At 47.0% G+C, this 24,994-nt stretch overlaps 1 protein-coding gene across 1 annotated transcript in view; it reads right to left on the bottom strand.

Annotated features, from left to right (window-relative positions):
* The window catches only part of LOC126540570 (rifampicin phosphotransferase-like), a 148,655-nt gene that overhangs the window by 116,394 nt on the left and 7,267 nt on the right, over nt 1–24,994 (bottom strand). Inside the window, exon 2 of the mRNA XM_050187408.3 lies at nt 2,191–2,375. Within this exon, the coding sequence (XP_050043365.1) occupies nt 2,191–2,375 (185 nt within the window). The remainder of the gene's footprint in view (nt 1–2,190; nt 2,376–24,994) is intronic.

The following is a 24,994-nucleotide window of genomic DNA, read 5'->3' as shown; positions in this document are numbered from 1 at the left end:
CTTTATGTCACGCGCAATTCGTAACAGTGCTATTTCGTAAGGTTGATGCGTAACACTTTATTTATTGTTTTAATGTATAAAAACAGCCGCCGGCCCCATTTAGGGCCGGGTTATTCCTAAATCTCAGATACACTACTGACGTAATCATAACAGAGACGAAAAATGAGGAAACATTTTCATTATGCGCTAAAAAAACAATCACAATAAACAACGTTTATTTGCGCACCTTCGTCTCAATGAAAGACTAGAATACTGTCTTTGCATCTTGCGCCATTACGTGTCGTTACACTTTTGAGTCACGTATAGCGTTCTTACATTTACGGTACACTAATATTCTTAATTCATGTCATCATTCCTTGGAAGACAGCACATATATTTCAACCTGCTCAATTATCGTCGGAACTACGGCAGTGACATTCGAGTAGTGCACAGAATTCTCCATAGAGATCATCATGCGTTTAGTACTCTAAACATCCGAAACATCACTTACGTACACCTTGACTTTTCGACCGCGGTGTCACTAACGCAATAAAGTGCTACTTTATTGGCAACAAAAACTTAATGGGCTGCCTTCAAACATAATCTTAGCTCAAATAAGCGAATTCCCATGCAATATAGACAGGTGGTACAGCCAAATTCGTGTTTCAATCAATGGTCGCAATGAAGTACTTTAAAAGAAAAGTAGCCGCTGCTTTTTTGTCACTCCTGATAATTTGGGACTGCTAAACCGAATGAGTGTCATTAACGGTAGTTTGGTTTCATTACCACGGCGCTACACTATTATGATAACCAGTTGCCGCAAGAAGCCTTTCAGAGGTTTCATATCTCAAAGCCTGGATAAGCACCTACTGAAATTCGCGGATCTGGTTGACTGGTTAAAAATTGTCCTTACAGTAACAAACTAATATTCTAAACGCGAAATTCTTTAGTTGCTCGAATTGTGGAAAGACGCGACTCGTTTTTCAACCCACAAATTAAGAATTGATGGGGGCAATAAAAAGAAACACTAAATCAGCTTGTAGGACCGATTAGAGGTTGGATTGCACAACATTTTGATGAGACACACAGAAGAGATACACACACCACAGAGCATTAGCGCTCTGTATTGTGTGTTTCTCATCAGTGTGTGTCGTCAAAATGTTGAGCAATCCAACCTCTAGTATTCTATACCAACAAGCCCAGTCTTCAACCTTGGCAAGTTGTATGAATAAATTGTGCTATAAAATCTTTACCTATTTATATCTTAATGTGGAAGGCTGATTATTCAAAGGATATGAAAGATTACCTTCCGTTTCTTGAAATAAGCGCCCGAACCTAAGTGCCTTTATGTCGATATGACGTCACAAATGTCATGCAATTTTCTTGTATTTGGGTCAATGCGGTGCTCTAGAAAGTTTCGAAGTTGAACAAAATATGTACTTGGTTCCTGGAAATAAAACAGTCCAGTATGCAGTCAGAAAATATAGAAATGACTGGGCCCCAGCATCACATCCGGGCTCAAAATCACTACTCTTACTTCTCGTTTGAGTCTTTTCTGACTTTATAAGCCTCCTCTCATGATGACAGTCGCTGTTCTGCTTTTGCAGGAGTGCAGTTTACTAATACTGCCCACATTATGTTTCTCTGTAGCGTCCATTTAAAACACTCGCGGCATAGCAGACAACGATTTTTGAGGGAAAAAGCTGCATGCATTGTCACGTTCGCTTTTTCTTCTTTTTTTGTCGTATTAAGGCCTCCAATGAAACGAGGTACTTCATTTGCACCTACATCTACCATGAGCTATGTTGCCTAAGCGAGATAACCACGGGAAAGTTCGCTTGAGCCTGTGGTGCCCGTTTACTAATTGCTGCTCGCGGTACCGGAGCAACCACGCCCCAGAAATGGCAAGTCATTCCTCATGTGAATTCGCCGTTATTGCACTTTCTTACATAGTCAATATGTACTTATGCCACTATAAATACAGTCATTTGTGCAACCTCGTGAAATTCTGATTTAACTGTATTTTTACTTTATTTATGTGGTATTTGATGCTCTCACAGTTCTGTATCATGTAGAACTTCACACGGCCCACTTAATTTCTGTAACCGTTAAACGCGCTGGGACTTTTCATTTTTAAAGCTTGCCGTGGGTTCCTTCTCTTTATACTTAATTTTATTTCTCAACTTTCCTACTCAGGCAGAACGCACTCACCTTCTCTAAATGACGGTTTGGACGTGGACATTCCTTGGCCCATTCATCTGGTGAACAGACGGCGCAGTTGCTGACAGTGTCATCGTATTTTTGTGGCTGTACGTATTCGAACCGTCGACCCTTCCTTTCTAGCAGGTATGTCAAACCAGCCACGGCCAGTAGATAGCGAAGCAGATGCGTGAATCCTACGTAAACGAACGAAATTATCAGTAAATGAGTGGCTTTAACCAGTTGAAACTAACAGTGCCACTGACTGTGAAAGCAATGCTAAAGTTGCCGAGCTCGTAGACAACACGTACTTGAAAAGCAGGTGCAACCCAGCTATTTCAGAGGAAGCTTTAGCTCGGGCCCGACTCCGACGCGGCCTATTGAAATACATGAAAAACGCAAAAACGTTTTTCTGAGCTAACCTTTGGACCGATATTAATGAAATTTGTTGCAGTTGATAGAGAAACCTAAATTCTAGTGATTGATGGAAGCAGAATTTCGATTTAGGGCCTCAATATTTTTGAAACTATTCTTAACACTTCGAAGGTTTGAAAAGAATAGAAGCACGAAGTTTACAAATTCATAGCTCAGCATCAAGAACAGATATCGCGGTTCTGTAAAAGGCATCCATTAGATCATTCACAGCGTACTAATTCAATATCTCACTTTACATCTTACGTGAATATGTTACGTTGCTTACAAAGGTTCTGCAGAAGCTGCATTTTCATATTACAAAATTTTTTTTATGTTCCTGTGTAACATTTCAATTTCGTCCGCTTTAGATGTGCTATTAAATGCAATTCACAGAATCGTATTAGCATTTTTATTGTTGAGTTACAGAGTTGAATACTTGATAGTTTTGTTTTTGAAAATCTTCAGTTTTTGCCAATTTTTATTAAAAAATTGACAACCTAACTCAAAAATTGGAAACCAACAGTCACTACATTTTCATTTTTTTTATATGCAACAAACCTCGTCAGTTAGTGAGTGAGTGAGTGAGTGAGTGAGTGAGTGAGTGAGTGAGTGAGTGAGTGAGTGAGTGAGTGAGTGAGTGAGTGAGTGAGTGAGTGAGTGAGTGAGTGAGTGAGTGAGTGAGTGAGTGAAAAACTTTATCAGCTCTAGATTCGCTGGTCTTCTGCGGTCTTCAGATGGAATCGTCCATCTTTTAGCACAACGGTCGGTCGCCCTTAGTCTAGGGCTCCGCTGGATGCTGCTGCCAGTTGTGCTCGCCGAATCAGACCTTCTTGGTCGACCTGGCGATCGCTGGAGAGCACTCCCTCCCATTGCTCCGCACTCGGGTTTGGTATAACGGGTACCACGTCTATCTTCTGGCATGCCCACGTTATGTGGTACAGCGTGGGTGTTTCGTGGCACCAGGGGCATTTGTCATTGTATAGTGTGGGATAAATTTTGCTGAGTACGTGTAGGTTCGGGTACGAGCCCGTTTGTAGCTGCCTCCACGCGACAGAGTCCTCTCTGCTAAGGGAGTTGTGCGGTGGTGGATACCGCTTTCTGCAGCCCTTGTAGTAATTTATTATTGCCGAATAGTCTTGGGGTACAGGTTCGGTCTCCTCGAGGTCGCCTACGTTGGATGCTCGGTAACAAGTGTACCCTCGAGCTTTCCTGTCCGCCTCTTGGTTCCCTGCCACTCCCGTGTGTCCCGGCGTCCATTATGCCTAATTGGTTCTTCTTTTGTTTGTCGTTGTGTTATGTGGTCTCCGGAGCGGAGTATGCGGAGTGCTCCGTGCCCTATTCTGCCGCGTAGGTAGTTGCGGCACGCTGTTTGCGAGTCTGTAAGGATTGTTAGAGATCGTTTAGACCGATAGCCCTCCGCTGCCGCTAGAGCGACGGCCGCTTCTTCAGCCTCGACTATCGTACAGCCTTGTAGTGATGCGCTGGTGATCTCGCGTAGGTTCGAATTGATCACCGTTGCTACCGCGTTGCTGTTGCTCTGCCCCGCTGCTCTGGCGTATGTGACTGCGTCCACATATACCGTCGTTTCTTGGGGTGCTAGGGTCTTTTGTAGGTATTCAGCCCTCGCTTCTCTGCGTGCTTTGTGTAGGTTGGGATCCATGTTCCGGGGTATGGGTGCTACTTTTAGTGTGTTGCGATACTCATCCGGAATTGTTTCTGTCCTCTGTATCTCTTGAAGTTGATCGGCGCAGCCTAGTTTCTTCAGGAGCTCGCTGCCAGGTGGGGTCTGCTGTAGTCTGCGTTGTTGGGAGACTAGTTGCGCCTCTTTCAATTCATCGAAGGTGTTATGTAGTCCTAAGGCTAGGAGCTTTTCGGTTGAGGTGTTGTTGGGAAGGTGGAGTGCGGTTTTGTAGGCTTTGCGTAGAATCGCGTCCGCCTGTTGTACCTCACTCTTGATGGGATTGTAGTATGGGAGGCTGTATGCCACTCGGCTGACGACCAAGCTTCTGACCAGCTTCAGTGTGTCCTCCTCTCGCATGCCGTGGCGTCTGTGTGAGATGCGCGTGATCATGTGGGCCACTTGTAGGGTGGATGCCTTGAGTAGGGCGAGGGTGTGGGTGCAGCGTTGGTTTGACTGTATCCACATCCCCAGGATTCTGATGAGCGTCTTTTCCGGTATCGGCTTCCCCTGGAGGTAGACGTTGAGCTTTAACTCGTCGCTGGTGGGGACTGTGCGGTTTTGCTTTCCTCTCCAAACTCTCAGGAGTTTGGACTTCTCAGTGGAGCAGGCTAGTCCTCTTGCTCTGACGTAGTCCTCTACGCAGGTGGCTGCCTCTTGTAACTTCTCTTCTTTCTGTCTGAGCGAGCCTGTCTTAACCCAGATGGTGATGTCGTCGGCATACATGGCATGGTGTATGTCGTCGATTTCATTTAATTGTTTTGCCAAGCCAATCATTGCTATGTTGAAAAGCGTGGGGGAGATGACCGACCCTTGAGGCGTCCCTTTGTTTGGAGTAAGGAACTCCTCTGATCGGAGCCCTCCGAGGCCAATCGTTGCCGTTCTGTTTGAAAGGAAGGCTTTGACGTAGCCGTAGACTCTCCTCCCGCAGTTCAGGTCGTTCATGCCCGTGAGAATAGCCTCGTGGCTTACATTGACAAAAGCTCCCTTGATATCCAATGCCATTATTATATTCTCCCCGCTCCTGGGGACGTTCCCGAGTACTTCTTTGATTTGAAGCAGTACGTCTTGGGTCGATAATTTTGCTCTGAATCCAAACATGTTGTGGGGATACAGTTCGCTGTCCTCCATGTACTGTTGCAGTCTCAGCGTCACCACTCGCTCGTACAGTTTACCCAGGCACGATGTGAGCGAGATCGGTCTGAGGTTCTCAATTTGCAGTTTCTTGCCCGGTTTAGGAATCATCACTACCTCTGCATGCTTCCACTCCTCGGGGATGGTCTCAGCTTCCCAGCGTTTGTTGAGAAGGTCGGTTAATTCTGCGTCTAACGCTTCACTGAGGTTGCGGATGAGTGCGTTATTTATCTTGTCTGCACGCACGGCCATGTTTCTGGTTGTGCTTCGAATCGCTGCGTAGACCTCTTCTCGCGTGATGGGCCTGTCCAGGTTATCGTTTTCTCTTCCTCGGTAGCTCTCTGCGTAAGCTGCTGGGTTTGTGTCCCCGAAGCATTTAACACGTACCTTCTCCAGGAGTTCCGAGTCTTGTCCCTCGAACTGGTGGATGAACCGGTCGATGGTTTTGTTGTTTTCTGTCTTGGTCTTGGTCGGATCTATGAGAGCCTTGAGGATATGCCACGTCCTCGCTGTGTTCAAAGTTCCGTTGAGGGAGTCGCTGAATTGCTGCCAATTTTGCCTTGCCAATTGCGCCGCGTACTCCTCTGCTTTCGCTGTGACTTCTGCGATCTTTATCTTTAGCTTCCTGTTGTGTTTTTGTTTCTTCCACCTCTTCGTGAGCCCTCGTCTAGCTTCCCACAGCTTGAGCAGTCTGGCGTCTACCTCGGGCGTCTGCGTCGTTCGCGCGATTTCTTTGGTGTACCTGCGCTGTTTGTCAATAAGCATTTTCCCCCACTCTTCTATCGATTGGATCCCGTTCTCGGCGAGATTCCTATCGCATGCGTCTCGAAAAGCGCTCCAGTCCGTAATTTTTGCCGATCCCAGCTGACGCCTTAGCCTGTCCGAAGTTACTTGCGTCTTGGGTATGTAGTGGTCACTACCTAGGTTCTCTAACAGGTTCTCCCACACTGCTTGTTCCGCTCCTCGTATGAACGTGAGGTCGGGGCAGGTGTCGGTACTAACGCTGTTTCCGATTCTGGTTGGAGTGTCTGGGTCTGTGAGGAGGTTGCAGTCGGTGTTCTCTGCTGCCTCCGCTAGCGTTTTGCCTTTTGGGTTTGCTGTTTGGTATCCCCAGCTTTTGTCCATGGCGTTAAAGTCTCCTAGGATGATTAGCGTCAAATTTGGTGCACTGGTTCGAGTTCTCTTTTTACATGTATTTAGGTAGGAGCGTCCGAGCTAAAGCTTCCTCTTAAGGCCTTCCTATTGCATCCAATGACGCACGTTAACACCACTATCGCAATGCAAAATAATTTTGCACAGCACGGTGACGTACAGGCGCGGCTAGTGCCAAAGCGAACACGGGATTCCGTGGCATCACCTGTACATGTGTCACTTTCAGCCCCCCAAAACCAGCAGGAATATGTTGAAGAACTGAGTATTCAAGCAAAACCTCATCACGCGCACCACATTCCTCAATGGTAATTTGTGAAAGACGCCGTCTGTGAAATATCGTTGGTGTGCGGCAAGCAATGAGCAGGGAGAACTGGACTTTGCATCAACCAAAAAAGTGAATTAGCGTCAGGGTACGATCAGCGGGAAGATGAATATGCAATGGGTGTTCCGCTGTGAGGCAGTTTTTGTGCAAATTTCAAATAATCTGAAATGTTGCGTAATCGTAATAAACAACTATTCAGCGAGGTATACTGGAGGCGGGAGAGACGTACTGGTTGCTTAACAGTGTAAAACAAGGAACGCAACGCAGAGAAATCTTGCCGAAACGTTGGCTTCAGTGACATTCCTTGTTCTAGCATTGTTAATTACTTCAACTTTTGATGTTCCTGTGAACCTCTTTCTTGTTTTGCATGGGGGTCGTTTGTCATGCGTGTCTTTCAGCCGGCCAGTTCCCCTGATTCATCTCGACCATTTCAAATCCTCAGTCTAGCACGCGAGTGCTTATTGTCCCGTGTTGCTGCTCCTATCTTCTCGTAGTACGGTGCGTCTGTGGTTCGGAAGAGAATCCACAACCACTACCATAACCGAGCGTTGCACTGAATAACACGTGCATGGCTAGATTTACTAGGCGTACAGAGATAATAAGAGAGTCTATGCAGAAACACCGACCACCAACTGGCAGAACATTGCACGCGTCATGCGGACGTCGTCGATTCGGCTTCCAACGGCAGCACATTGTTTTTTTTAATGCAAAGAATTCCTTGACTCATTAAAAAGTTCTGGTGCTTTGCGCGCTGAGATAACCATTTATTCTTGGGGCATGCCGTAGCGGGGTACTCTGGATTAATCGCACCTGGGGTACCTTAACATGCGCTTAAATCTGAATGCGTGAGCGGGTTTCCTTTTCTTCTCATTTTTTTTTTATTTCGGCCTCTTCAAAGTGCGGATAACGCGGCAGGGACCGAGCGCATGACCTCGAGCTGAGCAGCTCAACCTCATAGCCACTGGGCTACTGTGACGGGGGTCATTGCATCATGCCAAGTACTTTGCGGTAGGCAGACAGGTAGGATCCTGCGTCGCCTTGTTCCGGTTAATGAAAAGAAATGCTGGCCTGACGGTAGGACGAACCGTCTTATCTCCAGCACCAAATTCCTGTGCTTTCGCCATTAAACCACAATCATATGCATATACGCTGGTACAAAGTCAGCTGGGTCTTTGAGACACTGTTAGCTTGCACGACCTCCACGATCGGCCCCCACTATACCCCGTCCTTTTATTTCAGCAGCTAATGCTACAGTACAATCTGTGCGACATAGCAAACCACCTTCATGAACGGCCCACGTCGCACAGGTTTTAGCGTTTCTTCGCCAGAGTGCGTATGCCACCGTCTTTGAACATAGGCCACATGACATTGACACAGGTACGTATGAAAATTTGTCGCCAATGACGCCACGGTTCGTGCCTCTCTCGCTTACGCATAGCCGAGCATGCACGAAATTTGTGCAACATAATGCACGTTTGTGGGCCTAACGATTCGCGATGAAAACCAGGTTTAGGTTGATCAATTAATGTAATTATAGCTTAGGGAGCTTCCTGAAACACGACCATTCCTGCTCGGATGGACGAACGCAATGCCGAGCAGCGCCTACGTGAGCGCCGCACGCGAAGCTAAGTTTGGCTCCAATCTTGTGATGCGCGGCGTGAAAGTGGCTCCGTCTGCGCACGTGACACGTGCATAGTTGGTTAATCACTCATTTTCGTTATGCAACGATACCAACGTAAGCTGCAAGGGTATAGTATAGTTGCAAACATATAGATTACATTGCTATAGCATCTTATCGCTACATCAATTTAACCAAATGGCGCCCTTTGAGCCATTCAAAAGACGTTTCACCTCAAAGCAATAAACTTCCCCTAAGGTGTTTGTTACGTTACGGAAGGCTTGCTTCACAAGGATGCCACTCAAGCAAGACACGACTTAATAGTTGAGTCATGCAAGAAAGAAAGTGATTTAGGTGAGAATGCAGAAAACAGGGGCGGAGGTTTTGGAGATTCCGAATTTCTAAGTGGTCCAGGGTCTCCGTTGCAACCTCTCTTGCAGTGATCTTGAAGACAGCGCAAGTAGATGCACTCAACTTACCCAGCTGTCTCGTTGGTAATATTTTTAAAAGCGAAGCTTTTTTGGCTCTCTACACCCCCTCCTTCCTACATATTACGGTATGTTGGCTGCCGCATGCTGTCATGCCTAGTCCGAAGCTTGGGTACTGGGTATCTCTGGGCATATGCCCGCACAGACAGCTGCGAACGCTTGGTATGTAAAAATAGGCATGCGACACTGGGTACGAAGTTTCCCTGAGCAGAATCCGGGCTCTAAGGTAACCCTCGCCACTACTGTCACCTGCAATTAGAAGGTTTTTATCAAGGATGATTTCATCTGCCGCTACTGTACGACCCTGGCACAAGACGGATGTTTACACGTTACTGTAAACTTGACCATGTGCACTACACATACGGGAGTCCTTGCTCCGAGGGTCTGGCTTGCGCAGTTACAGGCACGCTGACTTCAGCGCGTGAAGTAAAGATAACCGTGACTACCAGGATGTCGAACCGAAAACTTTTCGGGTTCGGGTTTAGGCTTAGGCATATTTTCGGTTTCGGTTCAGGTTCACCTTTTGACCAAACATATAATTGTTCGAACTGGTTCTAATCGCTTCGTACGGCTTCATAGCAATTCGGAATGAATTTGAATTCGAAGTTCTAGCTCACGTATTTTATTGCATTCTTGGACAAAGTAGTTAAGCGATTAGACTGGGAAGGGATAGCAGCGAAGATTAACAGCGACTATGTAAGCAGCTTACGGTTTGCAGATCTACTTGATCTTCAGCATCGCTAGGGATCAACTGTACCAAATAATTGAAGACATTATATGAGAAAATGTACGAGTAAGGTTGAAGAGTAATATACGGAAGGCAAAGGTAATGTTCAATAGCCTTCCAAGACAACCAAGAATTCCTGATCGGTAGTCAGCCTCAAGAATTTATTTCAAGAGTACGTTTTCCTAGGTCAGTCAGTCACGGGAAACGCTGATGGCGAGAATAAAATTTACACAAGAATGAAAAGGGGTTCGAGGGCATACTGGACACACTATCATGGCCGTTTCCTTACTGATATCTTTGAAAATGTATAGAATCATTGCAGTCTACCGCTACTAGTAAAAGATGGGGAAGAGGCTTGAAGAGTAACAAAAATAAAAACATGAAAAGACGTCAAAGACAATACAACGCAGCATGGAACGAAAAATGTTACGCGTAATATAAGGACACACGAAGAGAGCGGTTTGGATCAGAGAGCAAACAGGGGGAGTCGATGTTATAGTTAACATTAGGAGTGAAAATGGAGCTGCGCATGCCATGTAAAGGAGTACTGCTGATAACCGGCTATATATTATAGCTTGATGATATGTGGTGTTTAATGGCGCAAGGGCCAGGTGTGGCCAAAGAGCGCCATGACAAGTGGTGATGTTGACGATGTATTATGGAGATGTGACTTGGCTGTAAACTGGCCTAAAAATTGTCGCTGTAAAGTGCGTAAAATCTACGTGCTATAAAATTATGGCGATGACTCATGACGAATACTTTGAACATTAAAATCCATCGTAAAAGAATGATGCAGAATAAAAAATATATGAGATAGTAAAATTACCTGGAGCACTGCTGCCTCACCGGAGCCCTTGAAACACAAGGGCCTAGAGGCGCGTGCTATACGAAAGAGCTATCACAGCGGCATCCTCTGAAGAGAGGACCCACTACGAACACGTGGGGCTAAAAACATGCAAGACAACATCTTTCAGAAAACTTAGGACTGTGTTGGTGTCAAATAAAGGTTCTGGACCGAGTAGCATTACGGGATGTAGGGGGATGTGCTGCCGGTATGCTAGGGAAAAATGTTTTCTTCTTTCAGATTCGGCTGCCCGACACTCCAGGAGGACGTGGAGGACGGTCAGCCTCTCCCCGCATCTACCGCAGGTTGGAGGATCATTTTCAGTGAGTAGAAAGTTATGCGTGCCAAATGTGTGTCCTATTCTCAGGCGACAGAATAGGACATCTGTTCGCCGTGATTTTGTTACGGGGGGCCAAGAACCTAACTGTGGTTTTATCACGTGCAGTTTGTTATTTACTTCTGCGTCCCACATACGTTGCCAGTGGTTTCGCAGTTTTCTTCTTAAGAAAGGTTTCAGATCTGTGACAGGGACCGAAGCAGTAGGACTAACTGCATGCAATGAAATGGATGTGGCCATCTGGTCCGCTAGAACGTTACCCTCAATGCCCCTATGTCCGGGCACCCAGCATATAATGACATGCTGGTTAGACATATACGCTCTACAGAGAATGGAATAGAGCTCAGTTATTACGGGGTTTCTGTGTTTACAGTGTGACTTCAAGGCTTTTACGACACTTAGGGAGTCTGTAAATAAAATTGTCTTTTGAATATTTGATTTTCTGATATGTTTCACAGCCAACAATAGTGCATGCGCCTCAGCCGTAAATATACTTGTTTCAGGGTGCAGTACACCGGATTCCGAGAAGGATGGACCAATGGCTGCGTAGGACACCCCGGCATGCGACTTAGAAGCGTCTGTGTAAAACTCTGCGCACGAGTACTTGTGCTGGAGCTCCAAGAAATGCATTTTGATATGTGGCTCAGGCGCATGTTTAGTAACCTCTATAAAGGATGTGTCACACTCTATCAGCTGCCACTCCCAGGGTGGTACTAGCTTAGCTGGAGGCATTAAGCGTTGCTCGAGAACTGGGACATCCATTTCCGTGCAAAGTTCTCTTGCATGCAGTGAGAAAGGAAGTCTCATAGAGGGTCTGTTATGAAAAAGTGTTTCACACGTCAAGTCGTTAGCGGTTGTGAAACACGGATGTTCCTTATTAGAGCGAACCTTGAGAAAATATGTTAAGCTGATGTTTGTTCTTTGAAGACGGAGTGGCCACTCATCTGACTCTACATATAGGCTTTCAACAGGGCTTGTCCTAAATGCGCCAGTGGCCAAACGGATACCCAGATGGTGAACGGGGTCTAACATCTTAAGTGCGCTTGGTGCGGCAGAGTGATATGCTACGGCACCATAATCTAACCGTGATCGAACAAGGCTCTTGTAAATATTCAACAAACACTGTCTGTCGCTACCCCACGTTGTGTGGGATAGGATTTTAAGTAAGTTCATTGTTCTAAGACATTTTTCTTTCAGATGTTTTATGTGCGGAAGGAAAGTAAGCCTGGAGTCAAGTATAACACCAAGAAATTTGTGATCTTTGTTTACAGGAATTTGTTGTCCGCCCAGTTCTACACAAGGATCTGGGACCAGGCCTCTCTTTCTTGTGAAGAGAACACAAGAACTTTTGTGGGGGTTGACTTTGAATTCGTTTTGGTCTGCCCACTTAGAAACCTTGTTCAAGGCTTGCTGTACCTGTCTTTCGCATACTGTGAGGTTGCAGGATTTGAAGCCTATTTGTATATCGTCTACGTATACGGAATAAAAAATGGCAGGTGGTAGTGAAGCACGTAGGGTGTTCATCTTAACGATAAAGAGAGTGCAGCTGAGCACGCCTCCCTGGGGTACACCAGTTTCCTGGGTAAAGGGACGTGACAGTGCATTGCCAACTTTTACACGGAAGGTACGATTGGACAAATAGCTTTCAATTATTTTCAACATATTTCCACAGATGCCCATTCCCGACAAATCTCGCAAGATCCCGTAGCGCCATGTTGTATCATATGCCTTCTCCATATCGAGGAATATGGAGAGGAAATACTGTTTGTGTACAAAGGCATCGCGAATATATCCTTCAATGCGCACAAGATGATCTGTTGTTGACCGCCCTTGTCTGAAGCCACACTGATAGGGATCGAGTATATTGTTGAATTCAAGGAAGTGTATGAGTCTGTGATTAATCATTTTTTCGAAGAGCTTACACAAACAATTCGTAAGAGCTATTGGACGATAACTTGCTGTCAAGGAAGGGTCTTTTCCTTGCTTCAGGACAGGAACGACAATCGCCTCTTTCCATGTAGATGGGAGGTATCCCGCAGCCCAAATAGTGTTGTAAAGTGTGAGTAGTGTAACTTGTGTGTCAGTATGCAAGTTTCTGATCATATCATACATGACTCTGTCAGGTCCCGGTGCAGTGCTTTTGCATGTGTTCGGCAATACTGAAAGGCCGGTTATAGGGTTCATTCTGCCTGGAGTTTCTAATTATTGGCTTACATTCTTCTATCTGTTTATATTTGAGAAAGGACTGAGAATAATGGGTTGAGCTCGAGACGCCCTCAAAGTGCTCCCCAAGTGAGTCTGCCTGAGCTTGCAGGGTATCGCCTCGTGTGTTTACCAGAGAGAGTGATTGTGCTTGTCGCCCTATTATCCTAATAACCCTGCTCCAGACTTTGGCCTCATCTGTGTACGAGTTGATGCCCGATAAGAACTTCTGCCAGCTTTCTCTTCTGGCCTGTCGGCGGGTTCGCCTGCCTTCGGATTTTACTTTTTTAAAGTGGATAAGATTTTCTGCAGTGGGAGAAGCGCGTAGCAAACCCCACGCTTTGTTCTGTTTTTACGTGCGATCCTACAATCGTCGGTCCACCACGGGACGCGCCGTTTGCACGAGAGGCCATTTACTTGTGATATGCATTTAGATGCGGCATCTATTATAAAGGCTGTAAAATACTCCACAGCTGCATCAATATCTAAGGAGGAGATGTCATGCCATGAGATACCAGTAAGAGTTCGAAATTTGTCCCAATCAGCTGTCTCAATCTTCCACCGAGGTGCCTGTGGTGGATATTCGTTTTCTTGAGGTGTTCGTATTAGTATGGGGAAGTGATCGCTTCCGTAAGGGTTCTTTGTAACTTCCCATTCGAGTTCGGGCAGAATAGAAGGAGAGACTATGCTGAGATCGATTGAAGAAAAGGTTCTGTTTGCTAGAGAGTAATATGTGGGTTCCTTCTTATTCAGAAGGCACGCACCACAAGAAAAAAGGAACTGTTCAACAAGACGACCTCGCGCATCTATACGAGAGTCGCCCCACAGGGAGCTGTGCGCATTGAAATCGCCGAGGACAAGATAAGGTTCTGGCAATTCGTCTATAAATGACTGAAATTCATGTTTGTTTAATTTGAAGTGTGGGGGTACATAGAGCGAGCAAATGGTGACGAGTTTACTTAGAAGAACAGCTCGAACCGCCACTGCTTCAAGGGGCGTTTGTAGCTGTAAACGCTGACAGGAAATATTTTTATGAACCAAAATGGCAACACCGCCTGATGATACGACAGTATCATCGCGATCTTTGCGAAACGTGACATGCGGTCGGAGAAAGTTTGTGTGTTTTGGTTTTAAGTGTGTTTCCTGTAAACACAGAACTTTTGGATTGTGTTGGTAGATGAGTTCTTGTAGATCATCGAGATTCCTAAGAAGACCTCTGACGTTCCATTGGATTATTTGTGTGTCCATATTGGAAGTAAATAAGTGCTGTGTTTACGGAAACGGAAGGGATGCCTTAGATTACAGAGCCCTTTCGGGGCCCTGTAATAGGGGTTTTGTTCTTTCTGGAGCGTTCGAGGGAGCCTCGCCGCTCCTTAGGCACTTGGTGCGCCTTGAGGATAGGTGTAGTGTCCATTGCCTCTTGTGAGGCACCGGACACGTGCTCTTGCGAGCAAGATGTTTCCCGAGAGAGTCCCGCCTTGGAGGGCAAGACCTCTGCGCCCACCAGCCCGGAGGTCGATGGGGCTCCCTGAGGGATCTGGCTGCGCCGGCTGTTGCCAGCGCTGAAAGGGGCCGGGGAGGTTGGGGCAGCCTCGGCTGCGCCCACCTTCGGGGTCGATGGCCCCGTCTGCTGTGGTGGCGTAGCAGCGTTAGCTGCAGCCGCCGAGGGGGCAGATGGCGTCACTGCCGGCTCACTGGGTGTGGGTCGGACAGCCGCCGGAGACCGTTGTGGCGCTGCCCCCTGACGCGCCACATCGGCAAATGTGTGCTTTGGCAGGAAGGATACCCGCCTGCGTGCCTCTTTGAAACTGATGTTTTCTTTTACTTTAATTGTAACTATTTCCTTTTCTTTCTTCCACGATGGGCACGACCGCGAGTATGCAGCGTGCTCCCCTTCACAGTTTACACAATGGAGAGAGTTTTCACACGTTTCAGAGGTGTGCTCATGAGCACTGCATTTCGCGCAGGTTTGGCGGCCTCGACAGCTCTGTGAACTGTGACCGAAACGCTGGCATTTGAAGCAACGCAGGGGATTTGGAACATATGGGCGAACACGGAGCTTGATATAGCCGGCCTCGATGGACTCGGGCAGAACACTTGTGCCAAAAGTAAGAATCAGGTGTTTGGTCTGAATTTCGTTATTATCACGCCTCATCTTAATTCGCCTAACGTTGATGACGTTCTGCTCGCTGAAGCCCTCCAAGAGCTCAGCCTCAGTCAGCTCCAAGAGATCATCATCGGAGACTACACCACGGCTGGTATTCATAGTACGATGCGGTGTTACTGTTACTTTGGCGTCGCCAAAAGATACTAGATTGGGTAGCTTTTCATACTGCTTCAGGTTGCGGAGCTCCAAGAGGAGATCACCGCTTGCCATTCTGGATGCTTTGTACCCTGTACCAAAAACTTGGGTCAGAGTCTTCGACACGAGGAATGGTGAGATTGTTCGAACGGCTTTGTTTGGTGTTTCGGAGTGGACTACATGGAATCGAGGAAATGTTTCTTTTTGACGGGCAAAAAATTCTAAGACATCATCGGTGCGCCCCCTCTTCAGGGAGCGATCAGGTAGTGGGGGGAAAGGAGAAGCCATAAGAGATTGTAATTTCGGCAGTAACGCCAGCCACCCACCGTGGAGTCCTACAAGGGGACGCTGCAGGGCCTGTGAAACACGGCCTGCAAACACCAGCTGTACATTACCACTATAACCAAATATGAAATAACCTAGGTTGGCTATTCACACAAGGTTAACCCTTGCCGCCGTGAAGAAAGGAAGTAACTGGAAGAGAGAAGAAGACAGGAAAGATCAAAAAGTGAGAGATAAAGACGAAGGTTTGAGGACAGAGAGAGAGAGACAGGAAAAGGCGACTGCCGATTTCCCCCGGGTGGGTCAGTCCGGGGGTGCCGTCTACGTGAAGCAGAGGCCAAAGAGGTGTGTTGCCTCCACCGGGGGGCCTTAAAGGTCCATACACCCGACATCGGCTCAACCCCCAGGATCCCCCTTTCCCCGGACACGGCAAAGCCGCGCACGGCTACACGCGGGAGGGTCCAACCCTCGTGTGCTCGGGTACGTGGTGTCGCAACACACCAAACGCCTGCTGACGCAGACGCCCCTGCGGGGTATATTATAGCTTTATAATAGGTGTGAAGGGCAGGGAAGCACAGTCGAGGACGGCAGAAAATGGGCGGCTTTCTTTGGAGTCGTCTTGTGGATCTTGTGAGGTAGGTTCTGCGGATGTGTCACGCAGTGGACAATCCTGGACCATGTGTTGCAGGGTGTCTGGGACGTCGCAATGGGGGCATGTGTACGAGTACTGCGTAGGATATAGTGTGTGCATGATTATTCCGTGTACGTACGTGTTTGTATGCAGGCGGCGGAGTATGACTTCCTCCTCTTTGCTCAGATTCTTGTGTGGTGAAGCGTACGTTCTTCTGCTGAGCCGGTTGTGTGGCAGAAACTTTCTTTTAGTGCTTTAGGCCGATGTCATCTACGTTTGTGGCCAGCCTCGTGTGGCCAGCCCGGATGGTATGTTCGCTGCAGCGGCGTGTGCCGCCTCATTTCCTGTCATGCACTGATGGCCTGGAACCCAGTTGATGTGGGTGTGGGGGAACGGGGCGTGTGCAATGTGATTTCTAAGTATCTTGAGTGCGGTTTCTGATATGCGCCCTTTTTGATAGTTGCGAGCTGCTGCTTGGGAGTCTGTTAGTGTTACTGCTACTTCAGGGCAAGTTGTTATTGCCAGAGCGATGGCCGTTTCCTCTGCAGTCTCGGGGGCTCTTGCTCGGATGGTGACAGCTGCGAGTTCTTTGCCTTGGTGATCCGTGACGCCTAGGGCAAAGGCGTTTCGTTTATTATACCGGGCAGTATCGGTGTACTTCGTATAAGTGTCTCACCCGTATTTCTTGCTGAGTGCACGGATTCTGCTTCGCCGACGCTCCTTATGGTAAGTTGAATGCATATTGCACGGTATACTTGCAACGCTGATCCACTCCCGGACTGCAGGTAGGATTCTTGATTTCTGGTCTTTGTCTGCAATGTAGCCTACACTGTAGTTGAGGTACCGCAAAACTGCACGTCCCGTGGGTGTGAGCTTGAGCTACTCTAGTTGGCTGATTTTATGAGCCTCGAAAAGCTCTTGCCACGTACTGTGTACGCCGAGCTTGAGTAGTTTCTGCGTTGATGCAATGGGTGGCAAGGTCAAGGCAACTTTGACTGCCTTTCGTAAGACAACATTGATTTTCTTGATTTCAGCCGGCTTTAGCGTCAAGTAGGGAGCTCTATAGGTGATACGGCTAGTTAGCAGAGCTTGAATTGTGTTTACTGTGTCGTACTCCTTGAGTCCACTTCATGATTAAAAACATTTATTAAAATAAAAAGGAACCGCTAGATTCTTGAGGCCGAGCCACGAACGGGAGCAGCTCTCGAGCTGGCGCAGCGACACGGGCACATGAAATAAAAGAAAAAGTAAAGCCAGTTCCAAGCAGTGAACACTGTCAATACAGCCAAGCTGGTGGTCGTTATCTCAAGTTTGAACTCGTGTTTAGCGCGATCTTAATGATGATCGTTTGTCTCGTCAACATTTTGCTAGATTCGAGCTTTGGTTCCGGATCGCGCACACCGCAGTCTATCACACACCTTGCAGCTGGGGCAGCACTCACGGTCGAGGAATTTTCTCTTGAAACATCCATCGGCATCTTCCGTGGGAGGAATCTTTCTGCGTTGACGTTCTGCTCGGCCTCCTATTCTCGAAGTTGGGGGTTGGCTTGCCTCTGCTGGAGCTTGGCATGAGTAGCCTTCTTATGAAAGTGGGCGTTGGCTTGCTTCCACCGGCGCTTGGCTTGACGTTCTCGATCCTCGGCGGTAGCAGCTTCCCGACACTGGCGCTTTGCTTGCGCTTCTCGCTCTCGAAGCTCGGGATTTGCGCGACGTAAGCGCTGCCGCTCTCGTGCGAGCTGCCGCTGCCGCTCGCGCCGACGGGAATCCATGGAGCGAAAGGGAGCGCGCCGGCGAAACACCTGCTCCTATACCCCTATCTTCCCCCCTTCCCCCCACGCACGCTCTGCCCCTGCCCCCCTGCGTGACACCGGACAACGGACGACGAAGGCTCGACTTAGAACAGCTCCGCTGGTAAAAATGATTTATCCCCAGTAGCGAACGGATGCGTCGTCGCGTCTGTCTCGCATGAGTTCCACAGCTCACAGAAAAAGTCTACGTGTACGTTACTTGTTAGTTTGTTGTGTTCTTTCTTATGGTGACAGCTCATGCAATGAGACCTTGTTTTAAGCGGCCCCTGTCTTCGGTATCGGTCCACATTCCCCAATGCTTTCCTCGTAGAAGCTAAAGCTACGTAGAAATTGTGCGACGTGTGTTGTACCGCCTTCATGATCAGCCTAGGTTGATCACGTTTTAACAATTATTCACAGGAATACAAATGCCATCGGCGTTTTAACATAGACCACATGACATAGACACAGAAACGTGCGACTGCATAACACTTAGTCGCCGGTCACGGAAGAAACTATACAACTCTCGATTACGCCACTTCAGTACCCATGCAGAAGCCAACATTGACATTTCGCTTCGAACGGACGCAGTAGGAAGCACGTCGAAGCCATCGAACAATCGCCGCCGCCTTCGCCGTCATCTCACTGCGGTCGTCACGGAAACGAACGCTCCCGTCACATACACAATTACCCTATTTACATAAACTAGTTAGTCCACAAATCAACGATCTGCGCAACGCCAAGTAATGCCGGACAGCTAGGTACCTCCAAAATGCTTGACATGCCGTTCCCGTCGTGCGTGTGATTTGTGCAGTTTTGTAGTGGTCGCCCAAATACAAACATGTGCTCATTTCGGTTTGGTGAAGACAACTCAGAAGCAAACGATAACTTTTCTGAAGTGCTTAACACACGAACATTTCCAAGGTGGGTTCTTTAAAACACCAACTGCGAAATAAAGAAACTGTGCCCGCACTGATAGCTTGTCACACTAGGTATGTGTGACTCGACATTTGCCACTGAGTTTGTTAGCATTCTTTGCGGTTGTATGAAGAATGCGATGGAAAGAACACATTTTGCACGTTTCAAATGGTTTGTGGAGCGTTGTAGCAGATACACAAACGCCTTGGAAGCATTTTAGCGGAGCCGGAATTCTTTTAACGACTTCGACGTCGTTAAGTCTGTCTAGCAACAAAGATTGCAGGATGCTTAAGCTTCGGATTCTTCAAAAATCCCTGACTGCTTTTCACGCTTCCCAGAAACTTCCGCTTATGCAACGGCAATGTTTACCAGGAAACGCTCGCTTCGAACGCTATGCACGAAGGCGACCTTTCTGGTGGAAACGCGGCCTCTTGCGTGGGCCGATCTCGCAACTTGTGAACAGCCACGCCAAAGAAATTACATCATTTTCAGATGTCTCTGATTTTTTCGCACCTTGAATATTAAATTATGAGGAGATTTAACATAAAAGACATGCGCTGTCCATGTTTTGTTTCATGGCATTTGTTTATGGGCTGTCATTTTCAAAATTCTGAGGACTAAATTTGTCAAGAATGTAAGACGAGGTATGAGTAACTAATAGAATGCGTGCCAATATAACAGGCATATACCCTACACTAAGCATGTCATATAGCATACGCATACACTTAAACGTATAAGGAAATTGCCGCTCACGGACAACTCCGCCGATGCCAAGGACAACACAAATACCGGCTTTTCTGCGACACGGTGCCATTAACGCTATCGCGTTAATACATCTCCCGCGTATATCAGTAGCCCTCTTCCTCAGTATCAAATGAGCTTATGGTAATGCCAGGCACGTACCCGGGATTTTTTTTCGGGGGGGGGCACCACCTCCATCATCATCATCATCATCATCATCATCATCCTGTTTTATGTCCACTGCAGGACGAAGGCCTCTCCATGTGATCTCCAATTACCCCTGTCCTGCGCCAACCGATTCCTACTAGCGCCCGCGAATTTCCTAATTTCATCGCTCCACCTAGTGTTCTGTCGTCCTCGATTGCGTTTTCCTTCTCTTGGTACCCATTCTGTCACCCTAATGGTCCAACGGTTATCTGACCGGCGCATTACATTACCTGCCCAGCTACATTCTTTCTTCTTGATGTCAATTAGAATATCGTCTATACGCGTTCGCTCTCTGATCCAAACCGCTCTCTTTCTCTCAACGTTATGCCTAGCAATCTTCGTTCGATCGCTCTTTGCGCGGTCCTTAACTTGCTCTCAAGTCTCTGCCCCACATGTCAGCACTGGCAAAATGCACTGATTGCACACGTTGCTTTTCAATAATAATGGTAAACTTCCAGTCAGAAGCTGGCAATGTCTGCCGTATGCGATCGAACCTATTTTTATTCTGTGAATTTCCTTCTCATGATCAGGGCTCCCTGTGATTAAATGACCTAGGTAAACGTACTCCTTCACAATCTCTAGTGGCCGACTGGCGATCCTGATCTCTTGTTCCTTTGCCCGGCTATTTATCATTATCTTCAGCTTCTGCATATTAATATTCAACCCCACTGTTACACTCTCTCTGTTAAGGTCTCCAATCATTTGCTGTAACTCGTCTGCATTGTTGTTGAATAGAACGATGTCATCGGCAAACCGAAGGTTGCTGAGATATTTGCCGTCGATCTTTACTCCTAAGCATCCCCAGTTTAATAGCTTGAATTCTTCTAAGCACGCTGTGAATAGCTTTGGAGAAATGGTATCTTCCTGTCTGACCCGTTTCTCTATAGGTATCTCCCTACTTTTCTTGTGTAGAATTAAGGTAGCTGTAGAACCTCTGTAGATATTCTTACGCGAAGGACGAGTCAGTAAGACGAGAAACTATTTACAGATTATATTTACAACAACGGTTGCAGCTCTGACCGGTCAGATTCACAGGGCGAGCCCAGTTCGTTCTTCCTCCTCTTTTCTGGAGTGATGGCGCCCACGCACCTCGTTCAAACAAATACCACACGCATGTAGCAATATTTTGCAAGCTTCTTACGTAAGCGTTCTGTACTCCTTGATAACTTAGTGCCTCTATGACTGCTGGTATCTCTACTGAATCAAATGCATTTTCGTAATCTATATAAGCCACATAGAGAGGCTTATTGCACTCTGCAGGTTTCGCGATAAGCTGATTGATGACATGGATGTGATCCATTGTAAAGTATCTCTTCCTGAAGCCAGCCTGTTCCCTTGGTTGACAAAATCGAGTGTTGCCCTTATTCTATTGGAGAAATTTTTGGTAAATATTTCATATTATACTGGGAGCAAACTAATGGTCCTATAATTTTTCAATTATTTAACGTCTTCTTTTTTGTGGATTAGTATGATGTCTGCATTCTTCCAGTTTTCTGGGACCCTTGCAGTCGATAGACACTTCGTATAAAAAGCCACCAGTTTTCCAAGCATAATGTCACCTCCATCTTTGATTAAATCGACTGTTATTCCACCTTGTCCTCCCGCTCTTCATTGTTTCATGTCTTGCAGGGCCCTTCTGACCTCATCGCCAGTTATAGGAGAGTTTCTGTATCCTTTTCATTACTGTTTCTAAGTGAGGTATCGTGACTCCTCTGGGTACTGTATACAGGCCAGCTTAGAATTTTTCCGCTGCTTTTACTATATCTTCGAGATTGCTGATGATATTATCCTTCTTATTTTTTAGTGCATACATCATGATTTGCCCTATGCCAGGTTTCTTTTTTACTGATTTCAGGCTGCGTTCATTTTTTACGGCTTCATCAGTCTTTCTCATGTTATAGTTCCGAATATCACTTATTTTCGCCTTGTTGATCAGTTTTGACAGTTCCGCGAATTGCGTAACGCTGTGCGGCCGCCAGTCCCATACAACCGCGTAGAGCGCAGCACTCTGCGATTCTAGACGTACTACGCTCACCGCGAAAGGTTAGAAAAACACTCACATAAGCACAGCAGAGAAGTGGCTACGTGAGGCGGTTCGACCGATAGCTGTAGAAGCGTCATTCAAAACAAGTAATTATTCTCCACTTCCGGCGGCGTTTTCTCTACTTCCTTTCTTAAATAAAAAGATGTTGATCCATAGATATTCTCATAAACAACGGTTAACTTTTTTATTATTCACTTTTGCTTGCAGTTTGGTTGTTGCCTTGGCTCTCTCCCTTAGTAGATCGCTTAATTTCTCAACTCCTTGCGATTTTGTTTCCAGTTGCCAATTTTGCACGAAAAGTCCTATGCAATTAGGGAAAAACAGACGAGGTAACGGGCGACAGTCATCTTGCTTATGGGTTGAAGGGTTATTGCAGGGTTTCATGAGGGTCGCTTTTTCACATTATTTTATTTCCCACCTTATCTAACCCATATCACGTGTATATGGTTCCGGGCATCTGCCAGCGTCGCGGCGAGCCGTAACTCAAGGAAATAATGAAGCATAGGGAAACGTTAAACGCAATTGGCGTTTTCTCCGGCCGCAACTCGTTCCATGAGAGTACAGACCAGCTGAGTAACAGCGCATCCCTCTCGTGGTCCCAGGATCAGCCTAAACAAAGACGGTTGAACTAACAAAAGCAACAGCTATGCGCATGAGGGTTGAATAGATGGTGACAACTGAACGCATCTCGAGTTAATCGCGCGGGTGCAGAATTTATGAGAAAACTGCCCTTCAAATTACAAGAGATGCCGATAACTACCGCCATCTAAAAGGAGTGAAAAAGGCAGCATAATGCTGACCGATGAACAGCTGCCAAGTCTCAACATTGATCTGGCGGCGCTTTAGGAATGTGTGAGGAGTGGTGGCGTGGGTGGGGAGGGGGGGAGGGTATGCCATCTAATTTCGGGGGGGGGGGGGGGGCCCTACTGGGTACGTGCCTGGGTAATGTTAATCACCAAACCAGATTGGACGCCCTAGAGGCTGCGGGACTCGGTGACTGAATGCTTCCATGGATAGAGAGCTACTTGAGCAAGAGATACTGCTTTTCTTAAAAATGCCCAGACGATGAAGTTGTCAGACGCTATACCGCCCATGGCATCCCGAAAGTTACAGTTCTCGGTCCTTATTTATAAAACATTGCAAATATTAGCCTTGCTGACATTCTACTGCAAGCGCTCATCCTGTCTGTGCGCTCGCGACATTCGTATACAATGATCTATCGTGACGGGCCCCAGGTCCTTACCAGGCTCCAGCGGGAAGCAGTCCCGACGACAATCTTGCTTGGTCGCAAGTGAAGAGACCTCAGGCTACAATTTTCAAGAATCATCAGGCTTCACCAGATTACTGTTTTTAAGAGCTTACCACCGCTCAAACATCCCCATGTCCCTTGTAGTGCGTGTAGCGCCTCTCTGAATTAATGATAAGTTTGACTTTCACGCAACGAACAAAAACAGACACAGGAAACTTCCTTGGGCAGTATATGGCTCAAGGACTCAAAAGTGTCTAAACCAGCGGGTATTGCTTAGTTCATGATGTTTTCGTTATCAAAAAACAGTATTAGCAACCTGCGTCGCGTAAGAAAATTCCTCCTATGTGTTCGCGATGGGGTGCGTTTCTTCCACCACGTAGCTGACAGACAATGGAGCCAGCTTTATCTCGAGTGATTGGGTGTCCCATTTCTTCGATGCTGATATCACCGCAGCTTGGGATAGATGCTTCTTGACGTCATCAGAGAGGATATTCTCGCGACCACTTCTAGTAAAGTGTTTTGGCGGCGCGAGGTCGCTAAGTGTGATAACATGGGCTTTGTTGCCATTAACACCCATTCAAAAAGTCAGTGTGATAAATCTCTCTTTTTATCTTTCGTGCTCTTTTTTGCGTTGATCAGCGAATGCTCTTTTTTTTTGCATTATTGCATCAGAAAAGAACAGGTGCTGTAGACGATGAGCAGCTGAACCAAGCTGTGATTAGGGACCTGGTGCGTATACGCTCAGCTGTGCTTTTCCCAACAGGTCCAAGCGCACACCTGCGTGGCTCTCGGAAATCGGCAGCGCAGCGCCGTACTGACTCGCGCGCGGCTAGCGCTTTTCCTGCCCAGCGTCGTTATGCGATCACGCGAGCGCGTCGATGCCGTTCCGCCTGAGGTGCTCGCATGCACGTTAGCTCTCGTTCAAGCCGACCGTTCATACCGAGTTGTTCGCCGTATAATAGCCCGTAAAATTTCCCAAAACCTTGATCGGCTGTGGAGGAGTTGAAGATGCGAACCACACCTATGTTTCGTACGTTCAGTTCTTCTTTCATTGTCTTGGTTTCTTGTGCATTAATAACTCAAAAATGAAGTCAGGGTCCCACGTCGGGGGTGCGTGCCTTAGTAGCGATTAATATAGGAAGAAAAAATTGTCGTCCACCCGACTGTAGCACCAAGCTACAAAGGAAACTCACAGGCGTTTCTCAGAGAGACAATTACGCAGTTGAATGAAGATTTGCGCAGGCCAGGGCGAATTTTGCAGGCACACTACGTATACCTGCAAATAAAGACTTGCCAAGTCTGTTGTGGGTCCGTGTGTGTGCCTACATTTCACGCGCGCGATGTGCAAGCTGATCTTTCAAAGTCTTGTTTGCCGGCTCACCCCACATGGAAGATTGTGGGCGTACGGCCAGTTGGTGATGCGTGATTTCGGGAAGTTGCCGCAACGAAAACACGAGACTCGAAGGAAGGGACAACACGACGCAGTACTGACAACTGATGATTTGCTGAAACGAACACCGAGCTTTTATAGATAGGACTCAAGTGTGCACCCGAAAAGCAACGCAAAAACCAATAAAACACACAGAGCAACCTTAAACAGGGGTGCGATACCGATACTGAGAAAACGCTGACAGACTACTGAGGCACCGAACACGTGTGTATCACATGGAAAAAAAAAGTTCTTTCTGAGAAACCGCAACCGACGGCGGGCTAACGCACTCACCATCGCAATCATGACGA

The sequence above is a fragment of the Dermacentor andersoni genome, chromosome 2 (genome assembly GCF_023375885.2).
Source record: "Dermacentor andersoni chromosome 2, qqDerAnde1_hic_scaffold, whole genome shotgun sequence".
In the NCBI taxonomy this organism is placed as follows: Eukaryota; Metazoa; Arthropoda; class Arachnida; order Ixodida; family Ixodidae; genus Dermacentor; species Dermacentor andersoni.
Note: the sequence above shows the minus strand (reverse complement) of the source record. Positions and strands in the feature narration are given on the sequence as shown.